Raw genomic sequence first — 16,673 nt, forward strand, 5'->3', positions numbered from 1 at the left:
TTTGTACTAACCCCCCCCCCCCCACAGCTGCCGGTTGCCCAATCGCTCTGATGGGAAATCAGACCCCGAGGGGAGGGGCTGGCCGGGGATAAAAGCTCCGCTCCTGGGGCCGCACGGGCACTGTTTCTCTCCCGAGGACGCACCCAGGACAGACAGGCAGGCAGGATGCTCGTGGACCTGGCGTGGCTGGCCGCCGTGGCTCTCTCCCTCCCGGCGCTGGCCGACTGTGATCCCCTGTAAGTGCTCGTCTGCGGCGTCCACGCTCACTAATGCATGTAGAGCAGCTGGACAGAGTAAAGCGTGCCGGTGTCCATCCTGCAGGAGCGCTGTGGTGTGAGGCAAGACGTGCGGGGACGGTGTTGCACAACGGCTAGACATCAGAGGTCAACAGTATATATACTTTGTGGACCAATCAGTATATGTACTTTGTGTATTTCAGTATATATACTTTGTGTATATTTATCAGTACATTTCAGTATATATACTTTGTGGACCAATCAGTATATGTACTTTGTGTATTTCAGTATATATACTTTGTGTGTATATATCAGTAAATTTCAGTATATATACTTTGTGGACCAATGAGCGTGTTAGGAGGTATTTTATTTTATTTATAGGTATTAACATTTTATATATAGGTATAGGTAGGTATTTTCTATATGTATAAAATACCTCCTAACACGCTCATTACAAACGGAATATCGTGCATGTTGGTCCACTGTTGGTAGAACTCAGCATCGTGATGTTTCTGCCTGATGTAATCGAATCCGTAAGAAATACACATCCTGATCATTGCACAAGGCAAAACGTAAAACCAGGGCCGTCAACTGATGAAAAACGTAATCAATCAAAGGAATTCTTGCTGAGGGCGTCAACAGAAACAAAATTCCATTCCCGGCCAATCAGATTTTTCCGTGCAATTTATCAGTCAGTAATTTATATTTCCTTTTTTTATTTAAGGCATTTGGCAGGCGCCGATGAAGTGATCAATTCTATATCATTTCATTTCATTTACAGCATTTATCAGACGCCCTTATCCAGAGCGACTTACAATCAGTAGTTACAGGGACAGTCTCCCTGGAGCAACTCAGGGTTAAGTGTCTTGCTCAGGGACACAATGGTAGTAAGTGGGGTTTGAACCCGGGTCTTCTGGTTCATAGGCGAGTGTGTTACCCACTAGGCTACTACCACCCTATAGGTGGTAGTAGCCTGGCTCACTAGGACCCCCAACTATGAATACAGTCTTTTTATTCACTCGGTTGTAGTTTCTATACATAATTCAGACAATAAGAACGTTATAAGTTCATATAAATATTCTCTAAAGAGGAAGGTCTTGAGCTGCCGTTTTAAAGTGCTCAGGGACTGAGCTGTTCTGACCACCACCGAGGGGCCAAGACAGAGAAGAGTCTAGATGAGCGTCTTCCTCGTACCTTCAGAGATGGAGGGACCAGGCGATGTTGTATACGATGTTGTGTAGGTATATTATAGGTATAGGTGCATTACTGGTTAAGCAGCTACGTTGTCGTGAACACTCGTAGACACGCCCACCCTCAAGCGTTGACTTGATATGTGTGAAGACACAGTAAACACAGTAAACCCTGCTTGTCTTTTTATTGACGTGTTAAATGTAAAAAATTGGATGAAGCAATTAAAGTCCCAGTTTGAACACAATGAACTCTTTGAACGTGTCCCCGTCAGCTTCGTCATGTCCGCCCCGAACCTCCTGCGTGTGGGCACCCCAGAGAAAGTGTTTGTGGAAGCTCAGGACTACACTGGCGGCGAGATGAATATCAAAATCTCTGTGAAGGACTACCCGAGAAAGAGCCGCGAGCTGGTCTCCGAATCCGTCACCCTCAAAAGCGGGAACAGCTTCATGTCCCTGGCCTCCATCACGGTGAGTGGGTCACACCCTGCCAGGGTTCCGGCTCCGCGGCGTCCTGTCTGAACGCCTCGTGGTCCCCTTCTGATGCAGATTCCGGAGGGCAGAGATTACTTCGACGAAAATCCCACCGAGAACCAGTACGTGTACCTGCTAGCCCAGTTCCCCGGGCATCTGCTGGAGAAAGTGGTCCTCGTCTCCTTCCAATCCGGATTCATCTTCGTGCAGACAGACAAGACCATATACACCCCGTCCAGCACAGGTCAGGCCATCCCGCGTCCGGTGCGCCATTTTTAAATGACCGGGTGCCACGCCCGGTACTAAAACAGCTTCTTCCGTCATCTCCAGTCATGTACAGGGTGTTTTCACTGAGTCCTGTGCTAGAACCTGTCCAGAGTGGCATTTCTGTGGAGATTATGGTAAGTTTGACAATACGTACACTACCAATCAAAAGTTTGGACGCACCTACCGAAGATCCCAGTGCAAGAAACATATTTATTCTCTTGTCGTGTCAGGAGACAGTGAAGTATGTTTGATGAATCTCTTTTTCTGTCGCTGCCTTGTTCACTATCTCATCATTAACATGAGTGAATGATGAGAAAGTGTTCAGCATAAACTGAAGACACGGGCATGATATCACAGCAAAAGCTCCCTGATGTGGAGAGAAGCTGATGTGAGGCTTCTTACGTAACCTCACACGGGTAATTTCGTAGTTCCCGTGTCTTTAGTTTTGTTCTATAATGTAAAAATGCAGGACTGGTAAGTAGGTAGCGGCGTCCAAACCGTTGACTGGTAATGTTTAGACTGTATAAAGGTTGATGAGGCTGAATACACACTGCTGATTGTACCAAACTCCACCTCAAGACCCCTGATAACATCATTATCAGCAAAGAGGTGATTTATCCGAATGGCGGGATGAAGTCTGGGGAGCACAAGCTTCCGGAAATCGTCAGGTGGGCTGTTTTTGGACATTTTAAACAGTAGAGAAATAGACAGATTAAACAGTAAACTTTGAAATTAATTCTCATGAAAATAAGCATGATACAAGCATGCATTTTTACTTGGATTAGTGCCATGATGCGTGACATTTGACCCCTTTTCTGTAAAGCTTTGGGACGTGGAAATTGGTGACGAGGTTTCAGAGTACGCCACAGAAGAACTTCACTACTGAGTTTGAGGTCAAAGAGTACGGTGAGTGACCAATATTTATTTTCTCCAACAAAAGCTTTATTATTCTTAGAATTAATTTTTGTATAATTTAATAGTTTAATTTATTTAGTTTGTAAATTTCTTTACCAACATTAGATATCCATAGTTCGTTTGATATTCGTTATTTATTCGTTTTTAGTGCTACCGAGCTTTGAGGTCTCCTTATCCACTGAAAAGGCCTTCTTCTACGTTGACGATAAAGAACTGACCATCGACATCAACGCCAGGTAAAATACGTAACGTAAACCTGTCAAAATGTTCCATTACCACATAATCAACTTTGCTGAAAAAATTAAATACTGGATAAACTTTAAAAAAATTTAAGTAATCTGTCACACCAAATATTTTAGCAATGACGTAATGTAAATAAACAGTTTACAGCAGGTTTGAATGGTATATTCACTTCATGGTATATTACTTCAATGCTACGGATTACTTAACTTTTTTTTACGTTTAGCCACTTTTTACAGAGTATGCTTGGACTGAAAAAAGGCAACCGTAGCTGTTGTTAGTTTAATGTGTTATTTGGCATTAATGTAGTTAAAAAATATTGCTTTTCTGTTTTAAATAATCTGTCTAATTTCTGAGTAAATTGTGTCATATCCATTACTATAATGCAACTGACAGCAGGTTTGTTTGGCTTATCCACATTACGGCAATGCTGAAATATTAGGCATGACGGATTACCTAATTTTATTACGTTTAGCCGCTGTTCACATTTTACAGTGTTCCTTTTTGTCTTCCCAAGATATTTGTACGGAAAGGACGTGTCAGGCGTCGCATTTGTAACATTTGGTGTGCAGACCACAGACAATACAAAGAAGCTTTTGCCAGCAGCACTACAGAGAGTTGTGGTACAACTAACACACGGACACACACACCAACAAAAAATTCTTCTTCTCCTGCGTGCTGATGTAGCTAATGGTAGCGTCTCACAGGTCAAGGACGGGAAGGCCAAAGGGGTCCTGAAGAAGGAGCACATCCAAGAGACCTTCAAAAATGTGTACGATCTGGTCCACTCCAGCTTCTATGTGTCTGTCAGCGTGTTGACTGAGACTGGCAGTGAAATGGTGGAGGCCAAGAAAGGCGGCATTATGATTGTCACTTCGCCGTACACGGTTCATTTCAAGAGAACGCCGAAGTACTTCAAACCAGGAATGCCGTTTGATGTCACGGTAAAGTGTTCATCCCACTTTCATCATTTCACATAGTATCTTCTTTGCAAATCTTCTTCTAAAACATGCATTTTAAAATTCTACTCAGGTTGTCTGTGGGGTCTAGGTAATGATATTTTAGCCAAAATCAAGATTGCGAAACACTGCAGCACAGCACACGGTGACACAACAAAATGTGTCCTCTGCTTTTTAACCATCACCCTTGGTGAGCAGTGGGCAGCCATGACAGGCACCCGGGGAGCAGTGTGTGGGGACGGTGCTTTGCTCAGTGGCACCTCAGAGGCACCTTGGCGAATCAGGATTCGAACCAGTAACCTTCTGATTACGGGCCGCTTCCTTAACCGCTAGGCACCACTGCCCCTGATAGACCAACTCAGACATTGGTTTTGTAATCTTAGAATCAGTGTATATTTGATGTTAATTAAGGCTGTTTTGCAATGCAATGGTTTACAGTTCAAAGTGCCACTGGAACCATGAAATGGATCAAACATTTCCAAAGTCCAAATTTCTTATGGCAGTCTGCTAATAATCGTTTAACTTTTTGAAAGGTTTTCGTGTCAAACCCCGATGGCACACCGGCCAATAAGATCAGCGTGGAAGTCAGCAGCGATGGAAAGACTGTAATGGGCACCACTAAAGAGAATGGCTTAGCCAAGGTTACCATCAACAGCAAAGACGGGGCATCCAATCTCCCAATCAGTGTAAGTTTTGCTAGTTTTTGTCGTGGAAACAAGGTAAAACTTTTACGTTCATACAATATTTTATTTTTTTGTATAACAAGAACAGACACGTGTGCATTGTTTAAAATGCAGGTGAAAACCAAGGACCCATTGCTCACTGATGAGAGACAGGCCCGGCAGCAGATGACCGCGGAAGCCTACCAGGCCACCGGCTCAAAAAGCTACCTGCACATTGGTGTAGATGCGGCTGAACTGGCCATTGATGACCAGCTGAAATTCAACCTGAATATGGGCAACAAAGCAGACACCCAGAACCACGATTTGACCTACTTGGTAGGACACCCAGGGTCTGGCGGGTGACATGATGACCTTTCACCTCGCAATAGGTCTAAATAACCTATGGGGGGACAAACTTGAAAAAAAAAAAAGAAAGTTTTGCATAATTGACCAATTTGGCAACAGCGACAAAAATGAAATACAAAATTGTGTCTAGTTTTAAATCATTTAGTGTTAGTTATTTTTTTCTGTTAATTTTGCTAGACATTTTGCTAATCTCTTTTTGTCTGACCCAGATCCTGAACAAAGGGCAGCTGGTTCGTGGCGAGAGGTTCAAGAGGCAGGGCCAGTCTCTGGTGACGCTGTCGTTACCCGTGACCAAAGACATGGTCCCCTCCTTCCGCATCATTGCCTATTACCACACTGGCTCCACTGAAGTGGTGTCTGACTCTGTCTGGGTCGACGTGAAGGACACGTGTTTGGGAACGGTAAGGCGTGGTTCCACCGTTCCACCATTCCCCATACAAATGTATTTTTCGATCAGTATAACCTTGAGTGTCTGCTCTTCTTCCCATCCAGCTCAAAGTTGAGGTTGTCAATCCCAAGCCTGTGTATGAACCTCGAAAACCATTCAGTCTATCAATTACTGGTGATCCTGGAGCAAGGGTGGGACTGGTAGCAGTGGACAAAGGCGTCTACGTCCTCAACAACAAGCACAGGCTCACCCAATCCAAGGTACTCTTCTACTGATGCCAGGCAGTGAAGGTCATCTTTCCCCAACAAATTGTCCTGTTCTGATGCCATTTCGGTGTCCTGTGTTCCACAGATCTGGGATGTCATTGAGAAACACGACACTGGCTGCACAGCTGGGAGTGGCAAAAATAGCATGGGGGTTTTCTTTGATGCTGGGCTGGTTTTCCAATCCCAGTCAGCAGGGGGCACTGACTTTAGAACTTGTGAGTCCACATGAACATTTGTGTATATATAACTAGTAATTGTCCATTTCAAGATACGCTTAGCAGTGGTTTGAAAATAGTGCCCCAGGGATGTTGTGCTGGCTTGACCAAGAATGTGTTGATGTGTCTTTATTTCTTAAATTAGTGTTAAAGTCATGATTTGGTATTATATGCAGTGATATATGTATATTTTCTTCCTGCAGCGGCCACTTGTCCATCACCTGCCAAAAGAAGAAGACGATCCATCACAATCATGGACTTCCGAAACACCCTCGGTGAGCATTCCGACAATTCCATTCCATTATCAGCATTCATCATTTTGACTTTAATATAAAATGTTCCCTACACATTCTGACAGCTGAAAAGTACCAGGGCCTGGAAAAAGAATGTTGTACCGATGGCATGACAGATAACATCATGGGTCTCACTTGTGAGCGTCGCTCTGAGTACATCACTGAGGAGGACAAGTGTGTTAAAGCCTTCCTGCACTGCTGTAAGGAAATGGCGAACAAGAAGGTTGAAGCCAAGGAGCTGATCCTTATGCACGCACGCAGTAAGGCCTCTCAAACTGGAAACGTTACACACGCTGCTCTGGCATCTGCTCAGCTTTGTGTTCCGTGCAGGTGATGATGATGACGATGCCTACATCAGTTCTGATGAGATTGTGTCCCGCTCCCAGTTCCCTGAGAGCTGGCTCTGGGAGGAAGAGCTTCTTCAGTGTCCTGCTGGCAAATCCTGGTGAGTGTGGTCATTGATACTCTGGTATTAATTGGGATTCAAACCTCCATCTCTAAGGTCATCAGGTTTAGAGGTCGGCTGGGTTCCCACACAAACCGGTATTACCTTTGAGTTCTGTACAGGCCTAAAAGTAAAGGTCAAACCCAACCTAGACTTGGAACTGACCTGGTCCAAATGTTTGAGCCTGACCCTAACCCAAAACCCACTGGGACCCCAAATCCAATTAACCACTTCATGAATTTTGAGGTGAATCGAGTTGAAAGCAAATCAGAGCAACTCATCAACAACCCATACTAATGATGGGAATGAGCCTTCAACATTTCCGTGGTACTGTAAGTAACAAGGCGGTTTTCACTGGCCGTCCCAAAATTTGTATATTTTCCAAAATTATGCCATTTGGAGTCGAACCGGCAACCTTCTAATTACGGGGCCGCTTACTTGTCCGCTAGGCAACCACTGCCCAAATCTCTAATCATTACGGTCCCACTGAGGTCCCCTTTGATCAGGGTACGTCCCCACACTGTGGTGACAATCACTTAGCGGGGCTGTTTAGACCCATTTCTGACCATAAATCATAAACTGTGCTGGTCTCAGTTTGGGGGGGACTACTGCTTCCTTGGATTCATATACTTTATTCAGTGTTTAATATATATGTTTTCATTCTGATTCTTAGTACAAGCACCTCCTTTATAAAGAAAAGCTTCCTGAAAGACTCCATCACCAGCTGGCAGATCACCGCCATCAGTCTCTCCAAAACCCATGGTGCGCATCTCTGCTGTGTTATGCCCACTGCGCACCAGTGCACCAGCACAAGTGCATCTCTGATCTCTATGTGACATTCACTTTCTCTGCAGGTCTCTGTGTGGCAGATCCGCTTGAAATGGTTGTCGTGAAAAACTTCTTTGTCGACCTCAAGCTCCCGTACTCTGTCGTCCGCAACGAGCAGGTGGAAATCAAGGCCGTCCTTTACAACTACGAAAACCAAGAAATAACGGTGCGCGTTGAGCTGATGGAGACCGAAGACATCTGCAGCGCTGCCACCAAGAGGAGCAAACACCGGGTCACCGTGAATATGGACCCCATGACATCCCGCGCGGTGCCCTTCATCATCATCCCCATGGAGTTAGGAAAGCACTCGATTGAGGTGAAGGCGGCCGTCTTCGACTCGCACCTCACAGACGGGGTCAAGAAGGATTTGAATGTTGTGGTGAGTTTTGGAGTTGCATGCAGGTATTAGGCCAGCTTATTATATCATATTTCATTCTGGATGCGAAAAATCTCAAGGTCATGGGTCATCCATTCTTCAATAAAGTAATTCCATGGACCTGAATTGATTCAAGTGATTCAACCAGCACCTCAACAAATCAACAGTTTGGAAATCTTTACCTCAACCGTCATGAAGGAATCATTGCTAACATTCACTTCCCAGAAGGGAAGGGTTTTTCCCATCTAGCATTGCATGTAGAGTCTGTCACGAAGGACTCATACGCACAACGTCACAAAACAGGGGTTTAATGATCATGACAGAGGCTGAGGGAATGTTGATGTTGTTGGTAATGACGGTTGTGATTTGAGTCGAATTACGCTCACGATTTCTTTCTGCCAGGCGGAGGGCGTATTGACCAAAATCGAGGTGAAGAACGTGGCTCTAAAACCAAGTGAACACAGTGAGTGTTGACAACTGCCGTCAGACCATCAGGAGAATTAGAATTTCTCACATCCGTCTCTCATTCTGTGTTTCTCCACTTGGCGAACAGATGGTCAGCAGGTTGAAGAGGTCATAAGTACAATTCCCAAAAGACAGGTGCCCGGCACACCTGCCACCACACAAATCAGTATTACAGGTAACTGTGAAGAAATGACCCCACTCCTCTCATGACATCAGCAGCACTGATGAGGAAACTTTGGAATGGAGATGATGCCTCAACAGCCTTCTTCACTTTTCAGCTGAGCAGATCAGCCAGACCATTGAAAAGGCCATCAGTGGGGATTCCATGGCTTCTCTCATCGTCCAGCCCAGGGGGTGTGGTGAGCAGAACATGATCTACATGACGCTGCCCACCATCGCCACCCACTACTTGGACAACACCAACCAGTGGGATCAAGTGGGTCTAGAAAAGCGAGAAACTGCGAAAAAATTCATCAAAATGGGTCAGTGTCAATTTTAACACCACAAAGCTTTTCCTTGCTGCTTTTCGATGTGGCTAAAAGCATTTTTTTATGTGTGTTGCATGCAGGTTATGAACAACAGCAGGCGTTCCGTAAGCCAGATGGGTCTTTTTCTGTCTGGGCAGATAAACCAAGTAGCTCGTGGTAAATAATGGAAATAATCTGCATTTTGTCAAATGTTGAGGTTGTGAAAGTGTCTGGTCATTTTACAGGTGAAACACTGAACTCCAAACTTCCTGTCACACCAAACAATTCAGACCAATCTTACCAGATTTCCCAAATTCACATAACCAAATGCATTATACATGTGGCACTTTTTCATTTTTCGAATATCTTCATCCCTCCTCTCTCTGTGACCTCATTCCTGCCATCCTTGAACCCCTGCAGGCTGACCGCGTATGTTGCAAAAGTATTTGCCATGGCCAGTGACATCATAAGCATCCAGGACGATGTCATCTGCAGCACCCTCAAGTGGCTGGTCCTGAATGCGCAGCAGCCTGATGGCACCTTCAAAGAGACGTTCACGGTCTATCATGGGGAGATGGTGGTATGCATATAAATCACCAGCTATTTATTGAGATGTGGCATCAAACAATGCATTAGAGTAAACTATATCCGCCTTCCAGGGTGACGTGAAAGGCAAAGATTCTGATGCGTCCATGACAGCCTTTGTGCTGATCGCCATGCAAGAGGGACAGAAGATCTGTGCCGAGACTGTTGCTGTAAGTGTGATATTTTCGTGTGTTTGTGTCTGCGTGTATATATAGTATGTATATCACAGAGAGAGAGAGAGAGAGAGACCATATACTTCATAGGTAAGGCCTTATATAGGTAGAAATAAGATTCCCTTTGATGTCCAGAGCCTTCCCGGGAGCATGACAAAGGCAACACAGTACCTGGAAGGCAGACTCAAGAGCCTGACCAATCCCTATGCAGTGGCCATGGTCTCCTATGCCCTTGCCAATGCTGGAAAACTCAACAAGGAAATACTCTTCCAATATTCAAAAGCTGGGGGTAGGTCTCTGTCAAATTCTCATTCTGTTCACCATCATGCTTACAAGAGCCGCAAATCTTGGCCCAGGCTCAGGTCGGGCTTGTAGTAGCTTGTAGTCCAATCCACTGTTGACTTGTGATGGTTGGTTGTGTTGGGTGATGCCATGTAGAAGGAACCCACTGGCCGGTTGCTGGTAATCACCTCTTCACTCTGGAGGCCACGGCCTACGCCCTGCTGGCCCTTGTGAGGGCGAAGGAGTTTGACAAGGCCGGGGCCGTCGTGCACTGGCTGAACAGACAGCAGAAGCATTCAGGAGGCTATGGCAGCACGCAGGTACCATGCTGTGTTCAGCCATGGGCAAAACCATCCGCACCACAAACGCTACCACTCTGGCATAACTGGGTTTCCTCTTTTCCGCCTACAGACCACCATCATGGTGTTCCAGGCGGTAGCAGAGTATAGGACGTACGTCAAACAGGTACAGGACACCAATCTGGAGGTGGACGTCATGGTGTCCGGCCGTACTAAATCGGTCAAATGGACTTTCAACAGGGCCAATGCTTTCCTCACTCGTTCAGACAAGGTGACCGTTTTTATTTTTCATAGCGTTTGTGTAGGTGTGTTATATCACTTCCTCGTGTGTGTGGGTTCACCTGATGTAGTGCAAAAATGTGAGATAATTCACAGAAAAGTGCAAACTGGCTTATATTATGCAGACTTATTATGTGCCAATGCACCCATGATGTGAGTGTAATATATTGCTGTTATTTTAATAGATCTCATTGAATCAGAACCTGACCATCACAGCCAGCGGAACAGGGGAAGGAGCCCTTTCAGTATGTAAAGCCGTCTAGAGAGACACAGAAATCTCACGCATTAAAGTACAGCACCACTTACCACCAGAAACCCTTCTGACTCTCAGGTTATGACCCTGTATTATGCCGTACCCAGCGACAAGGATATGGAATGCAAAAATTTTGATCTTAAAGTCACCCTGGAAAAACAGAATAAAGGTATTTTTTTATCTCGGCCTTTAACAACATCACGCAAATTGTAATTGTAGATTAATTGTAATTGTATGGATTAAAGTATTGCATTGGATGACTCTTTACATGTGTTAATGCATTATGTATGTGTTTGATAATGCATAATCTGTCTGCTAATGTGATTTTTCTCCCTCGCCAGTCACTATGCAGGGTGCCCTGGCCACATATCTCCTCACTATTGACACCAGGTAATTTAGCAAAAGCCCAGATGATGTTAAATGGCTTGACTTAAAGCTGCAAAGCCACATGAGGTGCTGACTGTCTCTGCAGGTTCCTGTCCACAACACAGGACGCCACCATGTCCATCCTCGACATCGGCCTGCTGACTGGATTCACTGTGGATAACAAAGACTTGACTGATGTGCGAGACTAAACTATATGGATTGGCAATGTTGGAATTGAATGGAGCATTAAAGGCCATTTCATTCTTCTCTTTCCCCTTCCCAGTTGACCTCTGGAAAGGACAGATACATCCAGAAATTTGAAATGGACAAGTTGCTTTCAGACAGAGGCTCCCTCATCATCTACTTGAATACGGTACATAATAATTTACATTCTGGTTCAGAGGCGAGGGTCTAACCCACAAGGCTTCTACCGCCCCATTTGATGATGTGATGTTGATTTGAGGATGATTGGGCTTATTATGTTTTCTAAAACGAATCATTGCAGCGAAAATATAAAGATAAAAAATGATAAAAACAATTGCATAAAGTAAATTGGCTGAACAAAAACAAATCAAAATCTCTAGAAGTAAACGAGTGATATGCTGCACGTTGGTCTTCGGTGAAAGGAAGCCTCAAGTCGCCTTTCATCCAGCTGGGGAAAAGGGTTGTAGTAGCCTAGTGGGTTAGCACACTCGCCTATGAACCAGATGACCTGGGTTCAAACCCCACTTACTACCATTCTGACACTCGATTTGAGCTATTCTGTGCCAGGCCTCACGGGTAATTTACATTTTACATTTACAGCATTTTACCAGACGGGTAATGGGTTCTTCAGGTAATGGGGTGATGGGAAGTGCCACATTCCAATGGGCCAACGATTTACAAATGAATGGGAGCCAACTGTCGGTGATTGAGATCTTAGTTTCAAATCAAGGGGCCATTTGACCTCCCTCTGGTAGTGCTGAGGGGTCAGAAAACTTTCTAGTGTTCTAGTTTCTGAGTGTCTCCAGGGGGGGACTGTCCCTGTAACTACTGATTGTAAGTCACCCTGGATAAGGGCGCCTGATAAATGCTGTAAATGTAACTCAGGCCTGCCTAAGTATCTTTAAGTTTACCGTGCAGGAATGTCTATATGGAGATCGACTGTAGATTGCGGTTCTGTGTTTCAGTGTCAATAAAACGAATCGTAATCTCTTTTTAATCTTAGACTATTTTATTAGTCACACATTCATATAAACTTATAGCTCAACCCCAACCGCATATAGACTCTGCAGACAACACCTCACTCATAATTCTGATTCTGTGAGAAGCGAAAATGTTTATACATTCTTACAGCCTCAGACATGACATCCTTCCCCCAGGTCTCCCGCACGAGACCCGACAGGGTCGCCTTCAGGATACACCAGGTCATGGAGGTGGGTCTGCTTCAGCCGGCCGGAGTCACCGTGTACGAGTACCTGGCCATGGGTGAGCGCTCCGAGTGCCGCAGCACACTGACACGAGCGGCCCGCCACCCTCACCGCGCTCACGCTTACTGACGTCTTTCAGAGAACCGCTGTGTCAAGTTCTACCACACGGAGAAGAGGGATGGCAACCTCAACAGGATCTGTACCGACGACTTCTGCAAATGTGCCGAAGGTGCGAACAGATCTTCCACGCTGTTTTTTACGCGTCTGTGCTTTCACAAGATCAGGAAAACCACTTACATGGAACATTGTCGACCTTACGTCCTACAGAGAGCTGCAGCGTGCAGAAGAAGCAGAACCTCAACGAAAACGACAAGGAAAAGATGAAGGTCGAGAGAGAAGACAAGGCTTGTGAAGCCGGCATGGATTACGGTATGGAGCCTTTCTGAATCCGAAGATCTCCGTATGTCATGCGCCATATCGGCTAGTAACGTTTCAATAACCACTTTCCAGTTTACAAAGTCACCGTGGAGAAAGCAGACCTGACGTCACACACGGACGTTTACCACATGAAGGTGAACACTGTGATCAAAGAAGGTACGTCTGTACGCGTCTTGCTCATATTCCAATTTTTTTTGGTGTATATGTGCGTATATATGGAACATGGTTCCCCTTGGTCTTATAGGCACCGACTTTGGTGTTGAGGGACAAACGAGGATGTTTGTTGGCCACCCATACTGCAGGAACGCCCTTGGTCTGCAGGTAGGGAAATCTTTCCTGGTCATGGGCCAGTCGCAGGACGTGATCCGCGTAGGAAACAGGTACGAGATCATGTAGTTTATTTTTAAGAAATATATTATATTTCTTTATATTTTAAGAAAGTTCCTTTTCACACATTTATTTATTTATTTATTTATTTCGGTCTGTTTTGTTTAAAACAGCCTCCAGTACCTGATGGGACATCAAACCTGGATCGAGTACTGGCCCACCCAGGCTGAGGGCCAGACCCCAGCATTCCGGGACCAGTACTCATCCATTGAGGAGCTCGCTCATAACATCAACAACTTCGGATGCAGCACATAAATACGGCTCCTGCTCGACGGCAGCCTTTTACAAGTCCAAGAAAAAGTTCAAACATCATCATCATAAACATGTGTGTGTGTGTTTTTTTATGTACCTGGGAAAGTTGTGGTGGACTTTTCATAAAACAAACAAATACAAAGAACGTCTGTTTTCTTTCATTCGATATTTCTGGTTTGAAAATAAAATAAATAAAATATACCTGTGAATAAAGGTTTGGGATCTTTGACTGGGGTTGCCACACATCCCTTAAAATACAATAACAACAACATTTATTTCTTATATAGCCCATAATCACATACAGTATGTCTCAATGGGCTTTGACAGACCCTACAGTTGACACCCCAACACACTTGACCCTTCTGCAAACAAGGAAAAACTCAAGGAAAAACTCAAGGAAAAGCACGAGGTCAGCAGTTGTGGCAGAGGACGGTAGGCCGGGCAGGGCGACCAAGTGGACCGCCTTGGAGAAGCGATCCACTATGGTCAGGATGGTGGTCATTCCATTGGCTTCTGGGAGACCGGGGATGAAGTCCAAGGCGAGGTGGGTCCAGGGACGACGAAGAATGGGAAGATGACGCAGGGAACCAACAGCCGGAGTGTTGGGAGTCTTGGCTCGGGCACAGACGTCGCAGGCTTCAACATAGGCCTGTACATCCCGTCGTAATGAAGGCCACCAGAACACCCGGCGAATGAAGGAGAGGGTCTGTTGACGTCCTGGATGGCCTGAGAGTACAGAGGAATGGCCCCAGTGCAGCACCTCGGACTGGCAGGTGTTGGGGACGTACAGGCACCCTGGTGGGGTGTTAGCCGGTCCAGGGTCAGACGTCTGGGCAGTCCAGACCTTAGTCTCCAGGGACCACCAGAGAGGACCTAGGATGCGGTGAGGTTGAAGAATGGGCTCAGGGTTGGACGATTGGGAATCTGGAGCGTGCTGTCGGGACAGTGCGTCGACCTTTTGATTTCTGGAACCAGGACGGTAGGATAGCTGGAAGTTAAATTGTTCGAAGAAAAGGGCCCACCTCGCCTGATGGGGATTGAGTTCTTTGGCTGCTTTGATAGTGATGAGGTTTTGGTGATCGGTCCAGACCAGAAAGGGGGTGTCACAGCTTTGCAGCATGTGTCGCCACTCCTCGAGTGCCCACCTGACTGCCAGCAGCCAGCGTAGGAGTGATCTTCCGTGAGAAGAAGCAACACAGGTACAATTCCCGGTCCGGACTGCATTGAGAGAGGACAGCGCCAGCACCCACCTCTGACATGTCCACTTCCACCACAAACGGAAGTGAAGGATCTGGATGTTGAAGGATAGGGACGGTGGTGAAACGAAGGCAAAGGGACTTGAAAGCATGAATGGCCTCTGTGATTAGGTGAAACAGGCGTGTCGAAGGCTTGGTGAGAGCATTAAGGCGTGCTGCGACTGTACTGCCATGGATGAAGCAACGATAGAAATTCGCAAACCCAAGAAACCATTGCAGCTGTTTCACATTCCTGGGTTTTACCATCTCGCCCCAGGGTGTGGCCATGGAGCCCAAGAAGCTGGAAGCAGTGGCATTGTGGCCCCTACCCACAAAGCCACTGCTTCCAGCTTCTTGGGCTCCATGGCCACACCCTGGGGCGAGATGGTAAAACCCAGGAACGTGGTGGAGCGCTGGTGGAAGGCGCATTTTTCCAACTTACAGTACAGTTGGTGGGCAAGCAAACTCTTCAGGACTGCTCTCACATGTTGGATGTGGGATTCCAAGGTGGGCGAGTATATGAGAACGTCATCCAGGTAGGTATACACCCACCATCCCAGCATGTCCTGGAGAGCATCGTTAATGGAGCGAACCTCCTGCGACAGACATTCGATGAGGCTTTCCTGGCACGCTACCCGATCACATAAAGCAACGAATTCGGAGGGATTCACAGTGGGCTCAGTCATTCTGTCACGGTCACCGGCATCAGAACATGAGCATGTGTAGGAGATGAGGATCCTCGGTGCAGTGAAATGCAAGGAGGCAGGTAAGTTCCCTCCGACTTAATCTGCGAACCGGCGTAAGACACAAAACCACACAGATGTTGTAGTTCGCTTGCAGGTTACAGGTAATAGAGGATGGAACAGGACGAGAGGAAGGAGTTCAGGAGAAAGGATTCGATAAGGGCAGGAACGGTCTTACTGAGTGGCGAGTAGAGAGGAGCCGAGTCTCGATGATGCATGTCAATCAATGACTGAGAGGCTGGCAGTGGCCATCTTGCCAATTTATAGGAGTCACGTTACCTTGTTTCCATGTTTCTCCCAGTCATATGTCTCATTCCATCATGTGACACAGGGTTTGTGATTGTCCATTTACCTGTATCCATTATGATGCTACTGGTCCATTTGAAAATCCCTGAAGCTGTAGTTGTTACGGTGGTGGCAGTAGTGACCCTCTGGATCGTTTCATGCTGAGTCATCGTTTAGCAGCTGTCAGGAACCAGGATTTATCTGCTGGTCTCTTCACTGGAGTCTGCCAGTAGTCTGTGCTCTTGATTCCGTGTCTCGTAGAGAACAAACAGATGCAGCAGCAGACGGTGGTATTGTACAACTGATTATGAAATATGTGGTTATTGTGGTATATTGGTGCTACAGTGGCCAGGTACCATAACTAAGCCTAACTAAGGTGAATTTTACACTGTCTAAGACTGTCTGTGATTAACAGGGGGACCGTGTGGTAAAGGGTACTTAATAATTGACACTGTCTTGGATTTTAACAGAAAGCCAGAGAAAACAGATGTGTTTTCAGTTTAGATTTAAACACTGAGACTGAGTCTGAGTCCTGAACACTGACCAGTAAGCCGTTCCGCAACTGCGGTGCTCTATAGGAGAAGGATCTGCTCCCAGCTGTGACTTTCTGTACCTTGAGTACCAGTAGTGACCCCGCA

The 16,673-nt window shown here is 46.0% G+C and overlaps 1 protein-coding gene across 1 annotated transcript; it reads left to right on the forward strand.

Annotated features, from left to right (window-relative positions):
- Positions 1–112: 112 nt before the first annotated feature.
- On the forward strand, positions 113–13,985 carry LOC114785594 (complement C3-like). The gene is made up of 39 exons (XM_028971978.1): positions 113–236; positions 1,699–1,894; positions 1,973–2,141; positions 2,228–2,298; positions 2,744–2,832; positions 2,988–3,070; positions 3,228–3,315; positions 3,837–3,942; positions 4,027–4,263; positions 4,812–4,964; positions 5,076–5,276; positions 5,516–5,707; positions 5,799–5,954; positions 6,046–6,175; positions 6,379–6,450; positions 6,534–6,728; positions 6,799–6,913; positions 7,587–7,675; positions 7,768–8,120; positions 8,520–8,580; positions 8,671–8,757; positions 8,861–9,064; positions 9,151–9,226; positions 9,470–9,629; positions 9,709–9,804; positions 9,943–10,096; positions 10,246–10,409; positions 10,501–10,659; positions 10,853–10,912; positions 10,999–11,089; positions 11,262–11,310; positions 11,393–11,483; positions 11,570–11,659; positions 12,648–12,753; positions 12,835–12,924; positions 13,023–13,124; positions 13,206–13,289; positions 13,378–13,513; positions 13,634–13,985. Exons 1-39 carry the CDS (start codon positions 166–168, stop codon positions 13,773–13,775), a joined length of 4,968 nt encoding a protein of 1,655 aa, XP_028827811.1. The 5' UTR covers positions 113–165; the 3' UTR covers positions 13,776–13,985.
- The last annotated feature ends 2,688 nt before the right edge of the window (positions 13,986–16,673 follow it).

The sequence above is a fragment of the Denticeps clupeoides genome, chromosome 3 (assembly GCF_900700375.1).
Source record: "Denticeps clupeoides chromosome 3, fDenClu1.1, whole genome shotgun sequence".
Classification (NCBI taxonomy): Eukaryota; Metazoa; Chordata; class Actinopteri; order Clupeiformes; family Denticipitidae; genus Denticeps; species Denticeps clupeoides.